The 23,919-nt window shown below is 40.1% G+C and overlaps 1 protein-coding gene and 1 long non-coding RNA gene across 2 annotated transcripts in view; one reads left to right on the top strand and one right to left on the bottom strand.

Moving 5' to 3' along the window:
* Positions 1 to 4,257: 4,257 nt before the first annotated feature.
* LOC308383471 lies at positions 4,258 to 6,263 on the bottom strand. Its single transcript, XR_013969151.1, has 2 exons — positions 5,116 to 6,263; positions 4,258 to 4,515 (listed from the first exon to the last, which is right to left on the bottom strand). It is a non-coding gene; the product is annotated as an uncharacterized lncRNA (long non-coding RNA).
* A 136-nt stretch (positions 6,264 to 6,399) lies between these two features.
* polr3b (polymerase (RNA) III (DNA directed) polypeptide B) overlaps positions 6,400 to 23,919 on the top strand; it is a 28,711-nt gene continuing 11,191 nt past the window's right edge. Inside the window, exons 1-15 of the mRNA XM_080861278.1 lie at positions 6,400 to 6,584; positions 6,843 to 6,875; positions 9,264 to 9,320; positions 9,409 to 9,473; positions 9,598 to 9,673; positions 10,219 to 10,319; positions 10,584 to 10,675; positions 13,855 to 13,972; positions 15,175 to 15,283; positions 15,973 to 16,095; positions 19,266 to 19,382; positions 19,472 to 19,606; positions 20,670 to 20,831; positions 22,089 to 22,289; positions 22,579 to 22,741. Of these exons, the coding sequence (XP_080717404.1) occupies positions 6,513 to 6,584; positions 6,843 to 6,875; positions 9,264 to 9,320; positions 9,409 to 9,473; positions 9,598 to 9,673; positions 10,219 to 10,319; positions 10,584 to 10,675; positions 13,855 to 13,972; positions 15,175 to 15,283; positions 15,973 to 16,095; positions 19,266 to 19,382; positions 19,472 to 19,606; positions 20,670 to 20,831; positions 22,089 to 22,289; positions 22,579 to 22,741 (1,624 nt within the window). The 5' untranslated portion in view covers positions 6,400 to 6,512. The remainder of the gene's footprint in view (positions 6,585 to 6,842; positions 6,876 to 9,263; positions 9,321 to 9,408; positions 9,474 to 9,597; positions 9,674 to 10,218; positions 10,320 to 10,583; positions 10,676 to 13,854; positions 13,973 to 15,174; positions 15,284 to 15,972; positions 16,096 to 19,265; positions 19,383 to 19,471; positions 19,607 to 20,669; positions 20,832 to 22,088; positions 22,290 to 22,578; positions 22,742 to 23,919) is intronic.

Here is a 23,919-nt window from a genome sequence, read left to right as displayed (position 1 = left end):
CTGTTTTAGCTGTATGGTGTTTGACGACATGTTGTGAGGTTTAACCTGAGATGCTGGCGTTTCAGGCATAATAACGTTAATTTACAAATCGACACGGGATTTTAATGAATCAATATCACTTTATTCAATTTAGCATGGATTGTAATCAGAAAGGCGATAATCAAAACCCACCCCTAATCAAGAACTTGCAAAGTAAAAACATGCTCTATGTCAGGTAGCCCTTTTGTTATTTACATTTAAAAAGAGGATTAGTGTTACTGTGCGCTGGCTGAGTCTGTTTCTTTTCTTAGAAATAGTTTCTCCTGCCCTGGAGAAAATCCACTTGCATGGAACAGAAGAGGCTGTGGAGTGCAGGAACTACACTGCAAGTTGGTAGATATGCAGGTATTCCTGGGTCCTGCAGACTATCACCTAAAAACAATAAACAAAATGATTTTCTAAACTGTGTAGCAATGTAATGTACGTATAGTGTCAAATACATTTTTGTAGTCTTCATTAGCTTTAATTCACATGGAAGTGTTCCTGAAGTCATATGCTGTAATGATATTTACATTATGAAAACATGATTTTGGACATTTCAAGTTTTTCACTTCGGCAGATAAAATGAATTGAGCAAAATCAACTCAAAATATTCCCACACGCCAGAATGTCCTCTCTTCCTCGCTGGCTCCATATCTGTCAGTGGAATGATCACCTCTTCGCTCTCTGTCACCATCAACACACTCCACGAATCCCGTGGATGATTCACTTCCTTATATCCGTTTGAATCAGGTACCGAAGCAGTTACGTGCGTAATGAAGCTTCGGACGTCACTGGTCACGTGACTTTTGCCAAACGAAGCAAGCCTCGACACAGTGCTTCTGAACCAGTGTGTTGTTTTTTTCGACACACGCTCCGGAGCGTCAGCTTCAAGCGGGCCATCACTACCTTCTTGCCATATTGGCAGAATAAATGACCTGGAAGCTGTTGCACTGTCTGCACCTGTAAACTCCAGGACACGTTTACAAACAATTTTCGTTGTTATTTGCGCTGCAGCTGCAGGTTAGGGTGGAGTTACTGTATGTGTGTGTGTTTACAAGTAGTTTTAAACCTTGTGATCCACAAAACAGCATAACAGTAAAAGAAGAATTGACTGCGTTACAGTCAGTGCGGGAGCGGCGGCTTTGCTCGTGCGCGATTCATTTGCAGTTTGGACACACGTGAACATCTCCTGCCCTGACAGCGGCTGGAGGAGGACTATCCTCCGCCTGTGAGCGCTTTGGCACGAGCGAGGTGCCCACGGCAGCACCCGCTGCTTGTTGAGAGCAACAAGCGCTTTCACGTCAAAAGTCGTCATAAATAAGCCTCCAATAACACCAGAAAAAGTCGCCAGATTTGTCGCTAGTCGCTTTTTAGAAAAAAAAAAACGACGCTAAGGGGGGTTTGAAAACTCCCTAAATATAGCGACAAAATCGCTAAGTTGGAAACACTGTTTGGACTGTTTTCAGGGTATTTAAAAAAAATTCAAAACAAAACCGTGCGTCACAATGGGTATTCTCTGAGTATGCGCAGAATTACGCACAGCTGTCATGTGATCCTGTGATCGAACAAAGGATCAAAGGCTCAAAGAGCGCTGACGTCAAATTCGCTGCCACAAAAGTCTATAAATAGCCCCTCTTCACCTTTGCAAACACAGTTTTACTTGGAACATTTTCAGAAACAGCGAGTTGTGTTTAGCAAACCAGAAACCTTTCAGAAAGGGACTATTTTAAAGTTAAATAATTAAGCACACGTATTTTTCTTTCGACACGTTGCATTAAGCTTTTAAAGAAATGTCACGAGAAATAGTCAATAATTCACAGTCTGACAGAGCGATTCCAGCGGAATCACAAAGACTATATGGGTTAGTGGAGAGAGAAATATCGGATAGAGACCTTCAAATGAAAATACAAGAACAAATTAGTACGATGCATCGTGATGTCAAGGAAGAGTTAGAGAGACTTGAGCACCAAGTGGGAGAAGCTCACCACAAAATAACAAAAAAAGAAGAGATAATAGAAAAACAGAATAGAGAAATAGATCACAAGACTGAACAAATAATTGAGCTGAAAAAAGAAATATGTGTTCTTCAGCGTCGGGTGAGACAGGCTCTGGATGAAAAACAGTCAAGGGTGGATTCTCTGGAGGCTAAATTGCAGGAACAGGTTAACACCGTTCAAATGATGCACCGTGACTTTCTGGAAAAGGAAGAATATCTCCTTAGACAGAACAGCAGCATTGCTGCTCAGTTGTCACTTAATGAAAGGGAGAGAGACGAACTCAAGAAAACTTTAGAGCCTCTTGAGTACCAAGAACAACAGTCACAGGTGGAATCTCTGGAGGCTCTGCAGCTGGAGAATTTTGCTCCTGAACCTGAGGAGCTTTTTTTCCCTGCCTTGGAACCACCTGTGGTCCTGACACAGGAGAATTTTGCTCCTGAACCCGAGGAGCTTTTTTTTCCTGCCTTGGAACCACCTGTGGTCCTGACACAGGAGAATTTTGCTCCTGAACCCGAGGAGCTTTTTTTTCCTGCTTTGGAACCACCTCCTGACGTGGTTCCGACACAGGAGAATCTTGGTCTTCAACCTGAGGAGCTTGATTCTCCTGTCTCAGAACCATCTCCTGACGTGGCTCCGACTAGTAGTGGTTCATGGCGTCATGGTGCCAAACGCCTACTTAAAATAGGTTTAGGTGTTGCCGCAGTAGGCCTTATTATAGCTGCAGCTTACTGGGGATTTTCAATGCTTAACAGTGATTGCCTATTTAACTCTGTCTATGGCCTCGTTGAGCCATATTGCCACCTTGGTGATCGATTAGTTCCCTTTTAAAGACTAGTAATGATGGACTGCTTTTCAGCCACAGTCCAGAAAACCATATGTTGTTCATGTTAGCTAAATGTTGCTCATGTTCTCTAACTTGTGCTCTCATTTTTCTTTTCTTTTGCCTCTCACCCCCCAACCAGTCGCGACAGATGGCTGCCCCTTCCTGAGCCTGGTTCTGTCAAAGGTTTCTTCCTGTTTAAAGGGAGTTTTTCCTTTCCACCGTGCCTAGTGCTTGCTCACAGGGGATCATTTGATTGTTGGGGTTTAATTTGTTAAAAAACATAACAAATTAGGTGAGGGGTTCACATAATAGAGAGCACAACAAAAACTACAAATTTTAAAAAAATTTGTTAGTTGCAAATCAAAATAAAGACAACAGTTTCTGAAAAACATCTCTTACGGCTCTGTTTATTTGCTTAAATGAATACTTGTATTTTTTGTCATAGAAGAATATACATTGTCTTAAGTATTTAATAATTTTAAATTTAGCCCTGCGCTGCATGAGATAAACACAGACGGCTGTCGGCCTGGCAAGGGAAAGTTCCTCTTCAACCTCCAAACTAAACCCAGTTTGTTACTCACAGCATCGCAAAATTAGACACAGCAATTTCTTAGAGTCTGGTTTAAATGACATCTCCTTACCTGTCACGGTTCTGGGTCAGTTTGACCCAGTATTTTGAGTTGTTATGTTTTGGTGTGTTTTTGCATTATGGATTTTTTTCTTATTCTCTTGTGGTGCTTGTGTTGGTTATGATGATGATGATGATGATTATTAATCTATGTTTTAGTTATTCTTGTTTAGGGATTAGTTCTTAGGTTTTGTGTTCTCATGTTTTTTGCTGGTTTAGTTCAGTGTCTAGTCTGTCTCTCTCTGTCCGTGTCTTAGTTTAGTGTGTATTGTTTCCTGTTTTATTTTGAAGGATTGTGTCTTATGTCAGTGTGTCCAGCTTCCATCTTCTGACTCGTTAGCCCCAATCTCTCCCAGCTGTGTCTCCCTCCTGTTTTCCATTCCCTGATTACTTCCCTGTGTATATTAGCCCTGTGTTTTCCATTGCTCAGTGTTGCGTCGTACAGGTTATACCTGGTTATACACAGCAAATCCAGCATGTCCAAATTAACACTGTCGGATTTGATTTCAACACTATTAAAGTGTCTATATGGGTCCACACCAGAGAGTGTTAATTTAACTCTTTTTGGAGAGTTGGTACGTTAACTCTGATTTAGTGTTAAACACCAAATCTGTCTGGAGTTGATAATTTAACACTTGGTGTTAAGAGTTTATATATTAACTCTCAAAGAGTATTTTAGTTTGACTACGTAAGAGTTATCTTCTAATTCATTCTAAAAAGCGGGAATTTCACCGTTCTGAACTTCTAGAAATTTCTTTTGGAAATAAACATTTACTAAAAAGATGCAATGGTTTTTGAAAAACATTTATTCTGAACTGTGCACCACAATTTCAAAACATTTTCTGAAAGATGTAACAGTATACATGCTCTCACTTTCATTAGAGTTTTGTTTATCAAAAGGTCTGACATAGGTGAGCTGGTAAATACAAATAACAGCATTCTCATCACTTATTTCTTCAATACAATATGCATGTCCTTCATTCATCCCTTTGTGGAACTTCAACGCACTTCTGCTCTCCCCCATATTCCATCTTCACAAGCATATCCTGTGTGGAGATTGAATAAAAATTAGTTGACACTAATTAATGGCACAAATAATCCAGTAAACAATTGCAGCACAGTAAAAAAAAAAAAAAAAAAAGAAGGAGTCCTCTTTGAGCCATTACTTGTGTAAAGTATTTTCCCAAAAGACAAAGACACAGGCAACAGGTAATACTGAACTAAATGTAAAACCTCAACCTTTTTAATTTTTACCTAAACCGTGTGCACAAAACTCTGGAGGGATCTATGCTAACGTAGAATCCAGTCAGGACGTCTGCTACTGCTGTTTGCTCGTTTTTTTTTTTATTTTTATGGGCGATCGTTTTCAGGCTTCAAGTAGCACCATTATACCAACATTTCACATTCTAGACATTGTTTTAGGTGTATTTGACCAAAAGTTTGACTGAAAATTCACATGCAAGCTTTTTTTCAAGGCTGTGGTATTTGCCTGCAAACAATACCTTTCAGCTAGCTAAAACAGAATATTATGCTATCACCGAGCAACATGGCTAATGCCTTTCACACAGCTTTGTCTCAACTCCAAAGAGCCACAGAAGTAAAAGCTCATAATAATAATTGAAACAATCTTTGAAAAAATGACTTACCAAGCATGGCAAACAACTCAAATATGTAGAGCAAAAAGTTCTGAAACGGCTTCACTTCAGCTTCGATTGGAGCCGTGCTGGGGGCGGAGTCTGTGAATTTACTCTGTTGGTGTCATAAGCCCTTCTAGGAGTTCAGAGTTAAGAGGTCAAGAGTTAATGTTTCCATTGTAACACCTCCAGATTTGACAGAGAAACACTCATTTTTAACACTCGATTTTAACTACTATCATTTTACACCTCAGAGTTACATTAAAAGAATGTGACTCTGCTTAGAGTAAAATTAACTCTACTTTTGCAAGAAGACTATTAACACCAAAACATTTAACACTTTTGAATTTGCTGTGTACCTGTGTGTTTTTGTGTTCAGTACTTTCATGTTCAGTACCCTTGTTCAGTTCATGTTTTGTTTTCTCCAGCAATAAAGTTGAGGTTTTAAGTTACAATTTTGTGTTCGAGTCCTGCATTTGGATCCTCATCTCTGCCTGCCCGCACACAAAGCCCTGACATTTCCAGCATAGAAGCATTCACAGTCATTACACTGTATGTACACTATATGTTGAAAAAAAGAAGAAAAACAGAAAGCCAAATAAGAAATACTTCTAAGCAGTAGAAGGTTGTTGACAGTAGCAAGCTATAGGTCTCTCAATATCTTACTGTTTAACTTTTGTGTTAACTAGATTGACATTATTGAAGTCAAGGTTAAATTTTAGTAATGGTGGTTTCAAAAATAGTTTCAATGCACTGAAAGGTGATCCAGAAGTAGAAGAGTCATCAGTGAATAATGAAACTGGAGATGTCACTTCTAGAGCAGGACATCTGACTTAAGTCTAATGAACCACGTGCCATTCATTCTTCTTAAATATTTATTACAGTAGTTCATTAAAGAAAACCCGAGAGTGCGAGAGAGAGAGAATATGAACTTAAATTAAATAAATGACTCCAATAAGTAAGAAAGGAAACATTCTAAAGTCTCATTGTACTGTCGCCTCTGTCAGTGCGCCCTAGGGTGGCTGTGGCTACAATGTAGCTTGCCATCACCAGTGTGTGAATGTGTGTGTGAATGGGTGGATGACTGGATATGGAAAGCGCTTTGGGGTCCTTAGGGACTAGTAAAGCGCTATACAAATACAGGCCATTTACCATTTTTTGCATCGCACAGTTACTTTTTTTGTGACGCAATTGTGAGTAACTGTGCGTCACAATACAATATTATATGACGTAATTTTTAAAAAGTAGAACGATACAGTCCTTTTGAGTTACAGAGTCGGAACGCTTTTCTTGGTTCCGGTCGTACGGACGTTTTAGAGTGCAACACAAAGGAGTCACGCTTGCACGATATCAACACTGACAGTTGGTACAGGTTTTTGTGTGTTTGCTGTTAAGCAGTGGAGTAAACCATGGAGGTCCTGGGAGGACAGTTTAGCGACATGACCCCACTGGAGCTGGCGGCTCCTGTCAACACTGTAGCTGTGAGTATGAAGACCGGAAAGGACCGAAAGTCTAGCAGCACGAGCACAGAGATGCTAACGCTAGCGTGGAGGCTGTTAGCTCATAGAGATGCAGAGTGAAGGGGAACGTCCTGTGTCCCAGTTTGTTGTTTCTGATAGATATTGTTTCTAGTGTACAATTTGGAGAAAGTGCATAAGTATGGACACAGTTCGAATAGTTTTCGCGTTATGAATAAAAACGGACTTGTTGTTTATTTGCTCGTTTTCCCTTTTTAACAGGAAAAATGGAAGTTGTTACCAGCCTTCCTGAAGGTAACAGAACACAACAGCCCTTACACACTTTTACTAAATTTTAATGCTGCTTGATTAAAATATGTTTAAAGTATGGTAGAAACTATAATAGTGTGCTGTCATGTTTATAAAAACAGTTTGAGGTGAGCTGAGCTCTGTGAGATGGTGCGTTACCCTGCTGGAAGCAGCCATACTGTGGTTAGCACTAATGCTTAGCAAGCCTTGGTGTTTAAATGGTGCTTAGTCAACTGGGGACCGAAGTGTGAGAAGATAATGTCCCCCAACCCATTTATACCACCACAACCAGCAGCCCCATGCTTTCATGATTTTCACACCAAATTCTGAAATCAAAACTCATTAGACCAGAAAACCTTTTTCCAATCTTATATTGCTGAGTCTGTGCAAAATGTAGCCTCAGTTTCGTGTAGTGGTGTAGTAGTAATTTGACTTACTGTTTCCTTCCTATCACTCCAAAGCAGTCAGACAATAACAAGGACATCTTTATTTAAATAGTACAGGTCATTACATAGAATAGAATTCAACTTTATTGTCACTGGTCAAAGGAGCTTGCAAAGAAAAGCGTCTGGACTTCTTTAAGTTGCTTGAAGACGTTTCACCTCTCATCCGAGAAGCTTCTTCAGTTCTAAGATCAAATGGTGGAGAGTCCCAGATATAAACCTAGTGGGAGTAACCCCCCACAGAGGGACAAAAGGACCCCCTGATGATACTCTAATCGCCTGAGCCAAGGTGTGAAACTGGGCGTGGGTCCCAATCAGCCAGGGTTTCGGGTGAGCTCATTGTGAAACCTGGCCCCACCTTATCATGCGAATTCCTGAGGTCAGATGGCCCAGGATGTGAGTGGGCGTTAAGGCGCCTGGGAAGGGATCTCAAAACTGGATTATATAAACTGGATTGTGAAGTGGCTGTTTGGTCTCTCCAAACAGCCACTTCACAAGCGCATGGCACAACACAGAAGAGCCACCTCCACAGGACAAGACTCAGCAGTCCATCTGCATCTTAAGGATAAAGGACACTCTTTCAAGGATACCAATGTTCACATTTTGGACAGAGAGGACAGATGGTCTGAAAGAGGAGTGAAAGAAGCCATCTATGTCCACTGTGAGCGACCATCTTTGAACAGAGGCGGGGGTTTACGACACCAACTCTCTGCCATCTATAATCCAGTTTTGAGATCCCTTCCCAGACGCCTTAACGCCCACTCACATTGGGCCATCTGACCTCAGGAATTCGCATGATAAGGTGGGGCCAGGTTTCACAATGAACACACCCGAAACTCTGGCCGATTGGGACCCACGCCCAGTTTCCCACCTTGGCTCAGGCGATTAGAGTATCATCAGGGGGTCCTTTTGTCCCTCTGTGGGGGGTTACTCCCACTAGGTTTATATCTGGGACTCTCCACCATTTGACCTTAGAACTGAAGAAGCTTCTCGGATGAGAGGTAAAACGTCTTCAAGCAACTTAAAGAAGTCCAGACGCTTTTCTTTGCAAGCTCCTTTGACTACGATGACCTGGATGACTGAGAAATTATCGTATTTTACAGAATGATTATTTATACAGAATTACATGACAGCTGAAAAAAACCCTTTGTAGGTTTATGATGTCTTAAGGCATTAGAAACAATAAAATAAAACAACAGCATCTATTAGCTGTGGGCCTGTGTGGCTAAAAAGGTTTTGAGTCTGTTTTTCAATGTACACTGAGATGTAACTGATCTTAGGTCAGCAGCGTGCTCCAAGGAACAGAGCCAGAATATCTGAAAGTACCCTCAACACACTAAGATATGATTTTGAGAACCGATCTGAAACTGATGACCTGAGATGTCTGTACTGGGTACCAAATCATCAAAAGCTTTGTGATTTCTGTGTACCTGTAAGGATTCCAAGGCTAGATTTTAAATGAGTAAGGGAAATCCAACTGATGATTTGGGGAGTCCTGAAACTAGAGCACTGCAATAAACTAACCTTCCTTGACATCCAATTTCTCAGTCAGTTTGAGATAGGGATTTTCTAACCTTTTTTTAAGTTACATAAAGCAGTTTTGGTAAGCTTATTGATGTGGTTATTTGGTCATTTTTCTTCTGATTCCTTAGCAAGATATTTTTGGCCAAAGAAAAACATTTAGTAAAAAGTGAAACATTTGAGTCCAGTATGGCCATGAAATAATGAAATATTGCCATAATGACCAAATATACCGCATACAGCGTGTCTTGTTCTTTTACCCTGTTAAAGTTTTAAGTCATGGACCTTCTTTAAATTACTTTTTTTTTTGGTCATCAAATATCAAAGTATCCTCCTGTGTAATGATGAGAGAACAGTTGGTGGGTCTACATCTGTGTGAGTAATATTATTTGGGAGAGTAAACATGTATATCACGTTGTGTGTTTTGCAGGTGAAAGGTTTGGTAAAGCAGCACATCGACTCATTCAACTATTTCATTAATGTAGAGGTAAAACACGAGCATGTCTTTGTCCGTTGCTGCTTTTTCATGTACATTTGGATTTTGAGCATCGATGTCTCATTTGTTCTGCTTCTAGATCAAAAAAATTATGAAGGCAAATGAGAAAATCACAAGTGATGCTGATCCAATGTGGTACCTCAAGTAAGTCACTGTGTGCATCTACCATCACTGACTTTAACACTGCAGACATGCACAACAAGTTGTTTTTTTTATTTTTATTTTTTTTTATTAAAAGAGGAAATAATGGATTTTTAAATATTTGCAGATACCTCAATATCTATGTTGGCATGCCGGACGTGGAAGAAAGTTTCAATGTGACCAGACCAGTCTCTCCCCACGAGGTGAGAGTAGTCTGTGTTTCTGCTGTTAAGTATGAACCATTGTTTACTGTGCTTTAATTAAAGTTGAATAAAGCTTTAGAGTAATCAAATACACAGCTTTAAATTAGTTAAAATAAGTAAATTAAAAAAAATATATATATATGTATATATGTATGTGTATATATGTGTGTGTGTGTGTATGTGTGTATATATATATATATATATATATATATATATATATATATATATATATATATATATATATATATATATATATATATATATATATATATATATATATATATATATATATATATATATATATATATATATATATATATGAGCACATTAATTCTCTACACTTTGGACAGATAATCACACATTAAATACAGAGGGAACATGTGTCACTCAGGCATCTCTAGACTCAGTTGGCATTTAGTTGTAGCCCTCATAGAGGTATTTCTTAATTAATTATTTTTGTTACTTATATTTGAATGCCTACACCTCCAATACTTTCCTTTAAAGATGATGAGATATAGCTGAGAGTCATCTGTTTCATCCCAAAGTGTCGTCTCAGAGATATGACCTACTCTGCGCCCATCACGGTGGATATAGAGTACACCCGTGGCAGTCAGAGGATAATTCGCAATGCGCTGCCCATCGGAAGGTATCTTTTTTTTTTTTTTTTTCCCCCTCCCCTGATACAGACATATTTATGTTACATCTATATCAAATCTACAAATTTAAAACCTCTCCAGCAAAGCTCAGTAAGCCAACAAGTGCTAAAAAAAGATTTAGCTTTTGTGATTTTTAAGCTTTGTTTGCTGATAAACTGACCTCCTTCACTCATTTGTGCTGACGCATTCTGCTTTATAACAACACTGAAGCAATATTCATATTTTATTAATGAAGATAACTCTGCTTTTCTCAGGATGCCCATCATGCTGCGAAGCTCGAATTGCGTTCTCACGGGAAAGACGCCCATGGAGTTTTCAAAACTCAACGAATGTCCCCTGGATCCAGGCACGTAACCATAGCACTCTCATTTTAACTCTTTCCCCCTGAAGGGCCTCACCTGAACCCTTAATGATGAGTTTTGGCATCTCAGTATATATATATCAGTAAAATGTTTGATGACCATTTAGGGCTCTAGAGTGCGACTAATTTGGTCGCAAATATGACCAAATTTTTCAGTGGTGTGACTAAAAAAAATATTTAGTCGCACCAGTGCGACCAACTGTTCGGGTAACAAAAAAAAAATCGGCAACTCTCCGTGTGGTCAACAACAGACACACAGTATGCCCCTATCGTGGACTAAACCAATCAGAGATAGTCAGGGGCGGGACCTCTCTGATTGGCCGTGGTCCAGTTGAAAGTGCAGGTGGAAGTGGGAGGTGAGTAGCTTGAATAAAACGATATCGATTCATTAAATCCTGAATCGACTTTTAAATAGAACTGTGTTTTGCCAGAAACGCCAGATTCTCCGATTAAAGCCCACAAAACTAATTCAACAACCACCAAACAGCAAATGAGAGCAGGTACACGGATTCCACACAAAGACGTAAACACAGAGCGGACTCGACGCATCAGAATCAGCTTTCTCTTTCTCGGCTTTCTCACCTGATGGCCCGAACACGGACACACTGTCGGAGCTCACCGATTCTGATGCGTTGGGTCCGCTCTGTGTTTACGTCTTTTTGCGCTGATTCTGAGCTGCAGGTTTTGTTTTGAACCGAGCCAGCAGCAAAAGAAGCAGCAAACTACGCTTCACATTTGATAAATGTCGTCATGAATTCCCTCTTTTCACTTAAATGACCTCGGACAAGAAAGCCTAATTTCTGCTGTTCAATACTGAAGAAACTAAAACTTTTTAAAATTATGCAAAATTGCAGAATATTTTTAAGGTTATCTGCTATAAAAATCCAGGCAGAAAAATCTCCTTCATGTTTTTCTGTTTTATTCTCAGTTACTTTGACACAAAGGCATCTGCTGTGATGTTCACAATTCTGATGAAGTCTCACATGTATCAGTACTGATAAATGATCAGAATTATAATATTTCTGACTGTCTGAGGCTAAATTGAATCAAATCAGGACTTTGAGAACCAGAATCGAATGGATTATAGAAATCAGTGATGATACCCAGCCCTAGTGAGTAGCCTAGGCCTGACAGAATAATAATAATACATTTTATTTAAAAATGGCGCCTTTCAAAGCACCCAAGGACACTGTACAACAGATAAAAACACAAAAACTGGAAATATACACAATGATAAGAATAACAGATAAAAGTTAAGAGCATACAGAGGTTTAAACATAAGCAATTTTAAACAGATGAGTTTTGAGGGTGGACTTAAAAAGAGGGAATGAACTAATATTTCTGAGGTCAGGGGGTAAGGAATTCCAAAGTCAAGGGGCAGAGCAACTAAAAGCCCTGCCCCCCAATGTAATCAGACAAGCGGAAGGAACAGAGAGAGAAAGAGAAGATGAAGATCTGAGGCACCAGGATGGGAAGTTCATCTGTACTAAATCGGAGAGGTATGGTGGAGAGAGAGAATGAATAGCCTTAAATGTATAAAGGATTATTTTAAAATGGATGCGAAATTTAACCGGGAGCCAGTGTAGCTGCTTCAGGATTGGGGAGATGTGGTGGGTAGAGGAAGTCCTAGTAATAATACGGGCAGCAGAATTCTGGACACGTTGGAGCTTGTTAATGGATTTTTGTGTAAGGCCAAATAATCGTGAGTTACAGTAATCAATTCGAGAGATAACAAGATTATGGACGAGAATGGCAGTGGCATGAGGAGTGAGGAAAGGGCGGAGGCGATTGATATTACAGAGTTGAAAATATGCTGCACGTGTGACATTATTGATATGTGAATTAAAAGATAATGTGCTATCAAGAATGACACCCAAGCTTTTCACAGAGAAAGAGATAGGGACCAACGAATTATTGATAGTGAGAGAGAAATTGTTAATTCTGGATAGCAATCGTTTAGTGCCGACCAGGAGAAGTTCTGATTTATTGCTGTTGAGTTTAAGAAAGTTGGAGGAGAACCAGGAATTGAGTTCAGCTAAGCAGAGGGTGAGGGATGTGGAGGAAGAGTAGAATCAGGTTTGGTAGAGAGGTAAAGCTGGGTGTCATCGGCATAGCAGTGGAACTGAATGTTATATTTACGAAAAATATGTCAGAGTGGAAGAAGGTAAATGATGAAAGGAAGGGGCCCGAGGACAGATCCCTGGGGCACCTCAGTAGATAGAGGAGAAGGCTGAGAAGTGAAGGATTTTAATTGAATGAACCGAGTGCGGTCAGACAGGTATAAATGGTAAATGGCCTGTATTTGTATAGCGCTTTACTAGTCCCTAAGGACCCCAAAGCGCTTTACACAACCTGTCATCCACCCATTCACACACACATTCACACACTGGTGATGGCAAGCTACATTGTAGCCACAGCCACCCTGGGGCGCACTGACAGAGGCGAGGCTGCCGGACACTGGCGCCACCGGGCCCTCTGACCACCACCAGTAGGCAACGGGTGAAGTGTCTCGCCCAAGGACACAACGACCGAGACTGTCCAAGCCGGGGCTCGAACCGGCAACCTTCCGATTACAAGGCAAACTCCCAACTCTTGAGCCACGATCGCCCCTTAAAGGTATGATTTAAACCAGGCTAATGGAGTATGAGAGAGACCAATAGAAGCTAATCTGCTAAGAAGAATGGGATGATGGTGTCAAAGGCTGCACTCAGATCAAGGAGAATAAGGATGGAGAAGAGACCAGAATCAGCTGCCATAAGAAGATCGTTTGTTATTTTTATAAGAGCAGTTTCGGTGCTATGCAGAGGACGGAAACCAGACTGGAACTGTTCGTAAAGGTTATTATCAGTAAGGTGTAGATGGACTTGTGAAGCAACTATATTTTTTAAGAATTTTTGAGAGGAATGGTAGATGGGGTTAGGGGTTAGGGCTGTACAGGCAGTGATCACCCTCACTAATGTCTGATGCACATTCAGAAAAGTTGTACTATAAGCAGGTCTGAAATATGACAGAAACGGCTCATTACTGAAAAGAGTTTCAAGGAGTAAAGAGTTAAAACTTCCTTTACACACTCTGAGAGTAATTAAGTAAAAGAAAATGACTTGTCATCAGGTTCTCCAGTTAAATTGATCCGTGTCCCTTGTTTTGTTTTGTTTTCTCCACAGGGGGTTATTTCATTGTAAAAGGTCAGGAGAAAGTCATTCTGATCCAAGAACAGCTGTCCAAGAACCGAATCATTGTGGAGCAGGACAGGAAGGGTGCAGTTGGAGCATCAGTTACCAGGTACTGTAACAACCTATCCATTAGCAGCTGTTCATCCATGATTTTAAAGTCGCCTTCTTGGCAGACATGTAAAGAAAAAATCAGCTGTTTCTTTTCAGTAGCTGTCTTGTTTGACCATCTTAACCTTTTCCTTTTATTGGCTTCTTCTTTGCGATTCTGCCCAGAAGCGCAGAAGTGTGGAGACGACTCAACAGTGTGGATGCTGTGACTGGTGCTTGGTGGAAACCATAAAGTGAAGCTGCTAATTTAAGACCTGTGAAACTCTGATATATTCGTGGTCATTCCAGTTCATCAAATCTAAAAGGAAAAAATTTCCACCAGGACTGTGATCATCAGTCTTTCTTGAATTAATTCCAGGGAAAGATGCACTAATTACTAGGAATTATGCAACATTATCCTTGGAATGTTTTAGGGGAAATCCCTGGTATCTCAGGAGTGTAGCTTATGATAACATAGACTGATGGATGCTTAAAGGTCAGAAAATATTTGAGTGTCCTGTCTGTGATAGCAGATGTTGGAGGCCACGATTCTGCAGACTGGCACTTAGTTTACAGATTCTCGTACACAAGGTTCGTGGCATTATTTAAGTATGATTTAAAATAAAAGTTTAAATCACGGCAATTGTTTTATAGACATTAAAGCTTTAATAAGGAACAGCACTGTTTTATCTGGCTGTAGTGTCCTATTTCAAATCTCAGATGGTCACGTGGGAGACATTTGATGACCTGACACTGAATGACCCTTACACCCTTGCTCAGTTGCGCACTCGGTTCTCCAACTTTGCACTTCTCTTTTCTAAATGAAAAGAATACATCACTGTAGATGTTGGCTGGAGTTAAATATAAACCTTTGTTTTTTGTTTTGTTGTTGTTGTTTTTAAGATTATGCAAGAAGTAGATCTATGTATAGCTTAAGCTTTTAGTCTTATATTAGTGGATCCATCTAATTTCTGACTCATTTTCCAATTTGGGGTTGTGTTGGAGCCGGCTGTCATAGGGTGAGCTCTGCTCAGGTTCCCAGATCAGCAGAGAAAACCATTCACACCTTTGACCAGTTAATTATCACCAGTTAAGTTTTTGGACTGTGGGAGGAAGTCTGAGTATGCAGAGAGACCTCACACAGTTATAAGGTGAACATGCAAAAGAACAAGAACCTGACACTAAACATGCTCGTGTTTGCTCTGCTCTTTGTGTCCTCTCCAGCTCCACTCATGAAAAGAAAAGCAGAACTAATATTATTGTTAAACAAGGCCGTTTCTACTTGAGACACAACACGCTGTCAGAGGATGCCCCCATTGCAATCATATTTAAGGTAGGGGTGATTTTTTTTTTTTTTTTTTTTTTTTTCTTTATGAGTCTGCTGAAATAAGTCCAGTAGGTGGTGCTATAGCACAGGTAAATGGTCAGAGATGAAGATGTTTGTGATGTTATTGCCTTACAGATTGAAGCAAAGACTTGTGAGTGTTTCCAAACTCTGTCTTTGTTTTTGCTACAGCTTGAAGTTGTTCCAAAGCTTAAGTTACATATATAGAGAAGTGTTTTTATATGAGATCGTGAATAGTTTTAGAACTCTAGTTTCATTAGTTGCTCGACTGATTACATTTCTTACACCACCTCAGAATGAAAATGTTAGCTGACAGCTGGTATCATGAACTTCTTTGCCCTCTGAGGAGAGACCTCTTCAAACATGTTACCTTATGATGCTGCATGCTCGCTGTGTTTTCACTGCACGTGTTTGCCGGGTAACGTCTTCCCCAGCCCTCCCTCTGTTTGGCAGCGGCTGCAGAGACGATCTGGAATCAGTTCCCACAGCTTCACATTTCCATAAGCAAATGTCAGGCAACATTATGACTCCCTCCTCACCTCACCCCTCCCTGTGAACACTCCCTGTCTCATGTACTCCCCCTTCCCGGTTAAGCTTTTATCTAAATATAACAAGATTTTTATTTTTTGTAGTTGTACAAATATTTTACACACACCGTTTACATGTCATCCACACAGGGGATGGGTGTGGAGAGTGACCAGGAGATAGTTCAGATGATCGGCACAGAGGAGAGTGTCATGGCCAGCTTCGCCCCGAGCCTGGAGGAGTGCCAGAAAGCGCAAATCTTCACACAGACTCAGGTATTTTATCAATCCAAGAGAACCAGAGCAGGCCGGTGTTATTTCAAGCTTAAACAAACACTCTGGTCAGTTTAGCCCCATTTACTCGATGTTAGATTGAAGCTTTAATTATCTTTGAATTTTGATTTCCAAAGACAATATACTGGTAATATAAGGGAAAAAAGTAATATTACAAAACTGAAGGAGCACTAAAAAGCACTGAAAGTACAGTGCTAATGTTTATGCTATAAAAGAACTACAGTTCTAAGGGTTATAAGACTTGAACTTCACCACCACTAACAAGAGAGATGTCGTAACATGCATGGGATGTACATCTTGGTTAAATCTGTGCTGTAGGTATGCTGTAACCGTAGACTATTCTCTCACCTTAACCTTAGCACAGACATGGTCCTAGCACCACCAAAGATGACCAATTGGTCACGTAGCCCAGAACCTCAGCCTGTTGTTTGTTCCCGGCTGGTTTTTGTAAATAAGCTCCCCACCTTCATATTTACAGATGTGACAAGTTAAAATCACCCAATAAAAATAAACTGTTGTTGAAAACGACACCTTTTCATGCACATCTAGAGTGGAAGTTAATTTTCTGACTGTTTATTAAACAGAAATGTTCCTCGTGCTCAAGTGAATGAAATCCTGATTCAAAAAACTGTTTAAAAAATAATAATTTTTGGGTGAGAGCACGTAAAAGTCAGTGTGAATTGCTTGGCATCTCTAATGTGCGATCATTAGCTGCGGATGTGTGCAGAGCAGGATGTTGTTTCTGTTTCTATTGGCTGTCTGCTGTCAGAAGGTATTTTCTTTGTCTCTTTGAGATCAGATGACGAAGGTTTTGTCTTACCAGCCAGTTAAGTAATGCTTTTCATGGGGATTTCATGAGGCCCACGTGTTTTTCTTTGACATCGACAGATGAATGCAATCGGCCAATTTGTTTTTCATAAAGATTATGTTGTTAGAGGAACCGCTGATGCATTGATGAGTCCACATTTGCTTCCTAGCAACCGGTCGCCACAGCTCTCGTGTTCCTCTGTCTGCCAGCCTCCGTGATGTCTTTTCATGGTATTCATTGGGTCATTGTATTGTGCACAATGAGGCCTAAATCTATATAATTAAAGGCAGATAAGGCTTAAGAAACATTGTTATCAGATTATGATAAATAATCTGGCAAAACCAAATTTGACTGTCATCTTCTTTTCTTTTTTTGAATCCGGACACTGTTGATTACATCTGATTTCTTTTTTTAAAATTTCTCTAAATTAAACAGATTTTTTTTTTTTTACCTTTACCTTAAAGAAATATTAACAATAATTATTTTTATTTTTTATGCAGTTTTGAGGGCAAGTTGGGTGGTCCATCCTTATTAACCTTTGACCTTTGCTATAATTCTGTTGAGGACTCCAGCTGGGCGCTTACTCAGGTGTGGGTGATGTGCACATTGTTCCCTTTGTGGTTCACTTGACCTACCAAGAGTCTGATACACGATTCTCCGTTCTCTGTTTAAAAATTCAGAATGTTGATCTTTTACACAAAATATCTCCTCGAGACTGTAACATTAATTTATATTAATATTAGTGCTGTCAATGGATTAAAAAAAATTAACTAACTAATCTCACAATTTTCTGTTATTAATTGCGATTAATCTCAATTACTTTATTAATAGCCTGGCTCCAATTACATTTTTTTATTCTTTATATTTTAAGTAATTATCGTTGTTCACCGAAGTCCAGTGGTCTCCGGTGAGAGCGACATTCCTTACTTGCACAAGCTTGCTGGACTGCTGAGCCCTCTGGTCCCCATACAAAGTGTGCAGTCTCGACACAATGGTTCCTCTCGAGGGCAGATTGTAACACTCATCTCCTGATGCAGCACGAATGACTTCTCTCAGTCCATCATCTTCTACTATGCTAACTGGTCGGCAGTTTTTAGCTATCCAAACAACCAAGGAATTGGTTACCTTTTCTCTCACATTTTTTGTTATTCGTCCACAAGCACCATACTCCTGAAGCGTAGACTGGCGAGGTCCCGTAGAGGTGGATTCAGTTGGGTGTTTTGCTCTCAGGTGATACGCCAGTGATGAACTGCTTCTGTGGTACTTGAATTCAGCGTTGCAAATTGTGCATCTTACTCTCGTTTTGTCCAACAAGCCATCAGGCAACTTCTTAAAGAGAAACTTTCCACCCAAAAGTCCACCCTCGTCCATGCTTGCGTGTGTTAGCTAGTGTTAGCTAGATAGTAGCATGGTGTCACTTCTTCTTCTTCTTCTAATCATTTCTGTCAGGCCAAATGCCAGCATAGCACACTGTTGCCCCCTCCTCCAGAGGTGCTCATGAATTTAAAGGTCTTAGATTACAGGAAATTAATAAAAAAACAAAATCAGCGTTAAATTTTTTTAATGCATTAAACATTTCGCGTTGATCTTAACAATTAACGCGATAATTTTGACAGCACTAATTAATATTTATTTATTTATATTTGTTGTTTTGGACATTTTTGTTGGTTGGAAAATTAACTGATTCTCATGGTGCGTTCCTTGTCTGACTGACAGTTGATGTAACATATACACACAGCTTTATTAGGAACACCTGCTCAACTGCTTGTTAACACAATATGGCAACAAATCAGTGAATTTAGGTTTTTAGACTTGTTCAGAATGGCTGGCTGAAGTTCAAACTGAGGATCAGAATGGGGATGAAAGTTGATTTAAGTTCCTTTGAACATGCCATGGTTGCTGGTGCCTGATGGGCTGATCTGAGTATTTCAGAAAATGCTGATCTGCTGGGATTTCTCCACACAACCATCTGTATGTATCTGAAACAATCCAGTCAGCCGCAGTTCAAGCGGCTGACTTGAACTTCTTCAAGCTGGTAGGTAGCAGTACTCAAATAACCATTCTTTATACCTAAGGTACCAGAAGAGTATGAGTGCTGCGAACTACAGCAGCTGAAGACCACACCTACTGTCAGCCAAGAACAGGAAACTAAGGCTACAGTTCACATAAGAGTCATTAGAACTCGACAATAGAAGATTAGAAAAATGTTGCCTCATTAGGCTCTCTTCCACAGTGTGTCCTTGTCCTCCTCCTGTCTTCCTCACCCCCAAATTAGTCATGTTGGTAAAAATATTTATGTTCCTCAAAAGGTTGAATCAAATGTTGTTTGGCTGCTCTGTTTCAGGCCCTGAGGTATCTTGGGAATAAAGTGCGCAGACAGCGGATGTGGGGAGGCCCCAAGAAAACAAAGATGGAAGAGGCCAGAGAGCTGTTAGCATCTCTCATTCTCACACATGTGCCTGTATGTAAACAGAATGCTCATCACGATAACTGGCATTCACACTAAAAGGTTACTCGACAAAATGTAAAGACTGTATAACTTGTGTCCAGGTGAAAGAGTTTAACTTTCGGGCTAAGTGTATTTACCTGGCCGTGATGGTCCGGCGGGTGATCCTGGCTCAAGGGGACAACAAGGTGGATGACAGAGATTACTATGGCAACAAACGTCTTGAGCTGGCTGGACAGGTAAGCTTCTGTGCATCTGTCATCCTTGAGGTTTTAATGCACTGCCTTTATTTAATGCTGCATTCAGTTCTGTTTTTGTTCTTTGACTTTAAAACCAAATGAGCCAGAGTTCAGTTCAGACTATAAAGTTTTATTTAAATGATTATTGATTTTTTTTTTTCATGTTTGTGAGCTGAAAGGTGTTTACTTCCTTTTCTTTACTCATAAAACAACTAGAAACAAAACATGCCTGATGCTTATTAATACCATACGAGCAGAAACACACCAACACTCTCGTGCTTCAGTGTGAAGGGATCACAGCACTACACCAGAGGACAGCGCCGGCTCCAGGCCTGATCTCTCACCTGCACCTTTGTTCCTGCCACCTTCTTTTAATAAGACTCTCATTATTTTCCCTCAGCTTTGTTTTTCCCTGTTTTGTTTTTGAACCCCCCTCCTTTCCCCCACTAGTATTTCAGCCTGGCTTTGTCGGGAGAGAGATATGCGGTGGCACCAAAATCCTGAGGCTGTGGAAGCATGGGGATTTTTCAGCACCGTGACAATAGAAATGCTGCCTTGACTGGAGCGATTGAGCTAATCCGCAGGCCCGGCTCTGATAATGTAATTACTGCTGTCTTAAGGCCTTTAATTTCCCCCCCCCCAACCTGCTCTGTATAAGGAGCAGGAGATGGAGGGATCGAGGGAGGGGGGAGCACAGAGCCCTGTTTCAATAGGGGGCTTACATACTAACAACGCCAGCAATCTCCTCACTCTCCAATTATGGTTCCCTGACATTCAACTAATTGGCCTGGCTGCGCAATGGAAGCTTAATTTCTTTATTAATTTCAAGCAGTGCTGCCTGTTTGTTTGGATGTATGCTAATGCACAGGTTGGGTGGGGGTTGTAAGAGAAGTTGCCTCCTGTAGACCGGACAGAGGACCACAGGGACCTGGCTTACTTGTGAGCTGGCACACCTGGCTATTACATCTGGCAGTAGATGCACGTGAACTGACACTGCGTGCCAGGAGACCTGAGATTTAAAAAAGCAAACAAAAAACATCTGCATTTTTTTGCTTCTTTTTAGCTCCTGTCTCTGCTGTTTGAAGATCTCTTTAAGAAGTTTAATGCCGAATTGAAGAAAATCGCAGACCAGATCATCCCCAAGCAGAGAGCAGCTCAGTTTGATGTGGTCAAGCACATGCGGCAGGATCAGATCACCAACGGCATGGTCAATGCGATATCCACGGTGAGAAAGTCATGGCTGCTATAGCTCAGGAGGTCGTTCCATCTCAAACAACATTTTGGAAAGTTTTCTGCTCAACCGTCTGCATGTTGCATCAAAATTTTATGGTCCAAAATTTTTGCGTATATAATGAGAATTTTAGCTTCATATGTCAGACACTTTTAAGATACATAATTTTAGAAAAGGTTCATCGCTGTCAAACCTTTTTTAATGTTTATTTATTTTTATGTTTAAATATAAATAGCTGAAAACTATTAAAGATAAAATCTTGACATTTTCCAAGTTACAGATCCTCTAATTTGCCTGCATCCAAAAATGTCTGTTCATTGGCTAGTTAAAGTTTAAAGAACAAAAAATCCCATATTTGAGTATGCACTAATAAAAACAAACAATAAAAACCTTTAAATAGGCTATTAGTGATCATTTTAAAATGATATATAGTTAAATTTCACAGCACTGTAATACAAAACAAGTGTACATGAAATTCTTTGTCACAAAAATGGACCAAATTCATTTTCATTCATCTTTTATTTTGGGTTGATCAAATATTGAACATAAAAAAACTAAAATATCAGTATTAATGGTGTCCTGGTCGGCTGAGCTGTATTGCTTGCTGGCTGGACTCTCTTTAAAGTCAGTATCTGACATCAAACAGCTTGCAAAACAGTCTTGATGGATAAATAGAGCTGCAGGCCAAAAGAAACAGACGTGCAGGGGAAATGTTCATTTAACATATCAAAATGTTTATTACATTTATTAAAGATCCTTATGATAGCTAAAAAAAACAAAACAATCAAAAACTATCAGGCGTACCGACATCATCAACCGTAGTGCCTCCAATTAAGTAGAGGTTCAGTTTGTGTTCCTATGTGAGTGTTAACTTAAAATTTTCTCATGCTGTACTTGTAATAGAAGAATAAAGTGGTCACTGATCAAACAAAAATTAGAAAGCAGGAGTTACTTAGATGGAGATTTATAGATTTATATTAAAACAACATTAAGAGTGAAATCCTGCTTCCGCTTTCAGAATTTAAGCCAGAAATGTCTCTTTCTTAATTTGGAGTCATTGCATGAATTTTTGTAATATTAAAATGAAACATGCACCACTTATGAATAGTTGCTAATACTGGCACACTCTAGCTTCCATTTTTGGATGCTTATCAGTCATTAAAATGCATTAATGAGCAATAAAGTGTTGTGTACTAAGTAATATTTACTATGCAGTATGTAATTATTGGTGTTGATGTTTTCTTGCAACAGGGTAACTGGTCTCTGAAGAGATTCAAGATGGACCGTCAGGGAGTCACCCAGGTCCTGTCTCGTCTCTCCTACATTTCAGCTCTCGGCATGATGACCAGGATCTCCTCCCAGTTTGAGAAGACGAGGAAAGTCAGCGGACCGCGCTCCCTGCAGCCGTCACAGTGGGGAATGCTGTGTCCATCTGACACCCCTGAGGGCGAGGTGAGTGTGCTGCGGCAGCCACACCTGATGGCCCAGGAGGTTTCTCAAAGGCTAATATGCTGTGGCACATGTACTGCTATATATAGGAATCATGGTCAGCAATTTCTTTCTCACTTTAATGAGTTATTCTCATGTTATAACACTCCCTGTGATGGTTAGACAATGATCTACCTCTAAATGGGGATTGGAGGGGAGGTTACTGACACTGAGACTCTTAGAAAAACTCTTGTCTCTGTGTTTTTATGTATTTCCACAAGGATAATATTGGATTATATATGTGTATCTGTAGGCCTGTGGTCTGGTGAAGAACTTGGCTCTGATGACGCACATCACCACCGACATGGAGGACGGTCCCATCATCAAGCTGGCCTTCAACCTCGGGGTGGAAGATGTGAACCTGTTGTGTGGAGAGGAGCTCTCCTACCCGAGCGTGTTTCTCGTCTTCCTCAATGGTAAACCTCCTCCTCCGCAGTGGAGCCTAATTAATAAATAAACACAGAGAGAATTAACACCGGAGGCTTTTGCTTTAGATCGTTTGAAAAGAAAGTCTTAATCCTCCCTGTTTTGAATGTGTTGCTTATGAACATGAAGGGAAAAATATTCTGTTTAGTTTACAGAAGGTAATTTTGCATTTCACTGTGAGGCTGATAATTCATTCATTTCACGACAGCAGTAGGTATTATTCTTGAGTCAAAACTTGGCCCCTTAATTACTGGATATGTTTGTCTCGCCACTGATAACTGTCAAATTATATTAGCTGCCATACCATTTAATTAGTTGGTAGCAGCAGGTGTCAAAGCCCTTCAGAGTGTGTTCAGTGCAAATGTGTCCTCACACAGAGGCAGAGCACAGTGTCTCCTCTGTTCTCCAGTCATTTGTCTGTCAGACTTGATATGAACACACCCCTACAGGCAGTTAGAGCTCCGTTTCTTCCAGAGTAAGCTGCGGTGTCTTACAAATGCCGCCTTCACTCCTTCTTTGCATTTAAAGTTTGAATTTTAACCAAAATCAGCTGATGAATAATTTGTCGTGGCTTTTTTGTGTAAAAATCCCATAAATGTCCTGTTTTAGCCTCTTAGATGTCAAATGTGTCCATGTTTCTTGTTTTATATAATGGAGCTTCAGACAGGTGTTTATTGTACTGTGGCCATTGTTATATGGTTTACTATTCTTTGGCATTTTACTGATAATTTGACTAACTGAGAAAACAACTGGTAAATTATTGGATAAGCAAAATCCATGTGTTTATTAATGTGAACTCTAAATGTTAAACAAATGTGATGCAGCAGGTTAAACAGCTTCACACACAAACAACCAAGCAGTGATGCAATCAAGAACAATCCTACTGTCCCTAATGTGAACTGCAATATCTGTCAAAACTATGTCAAAAGATGTTGTTATTGAACAGTCTCTAATGCATAAACTACATTTAACAGTGCACTCTTTTTAGCGGGTTTACATCCAGCAAACATCTCTGCTGTGAGGGCAAAACCTTCACTCATCACAGCCACACACCTACAGACGCTACCTGGCTCGTCAGAGAGTGAAATGTAGCTCCTCAATGATGCTGGCAACTTTTCTGTCTCTACGCTGTGACAATAGTGTTGTATGCATTGTGATCCATCAGATG

This window comes from Rhamphochromis sp. 'chilingali' (genome assembly GCF_963969265.1).
Source record: "Rhamphochromis sp. 'chilingali' genome assembly, chromosome: 2".
Taxonomy (NCBI): Eukaryota; Metazoa; Chordata; class Actinopteri; order Cichliformes; family Cichlidae; genus Rhamphochromis; species Rhamphochromis sp. 'chilingali'.
Note: the sequence above shows the minus strand (reverse complement) of the source record. Positions and strands in the feature narration are given on the sequence as shown.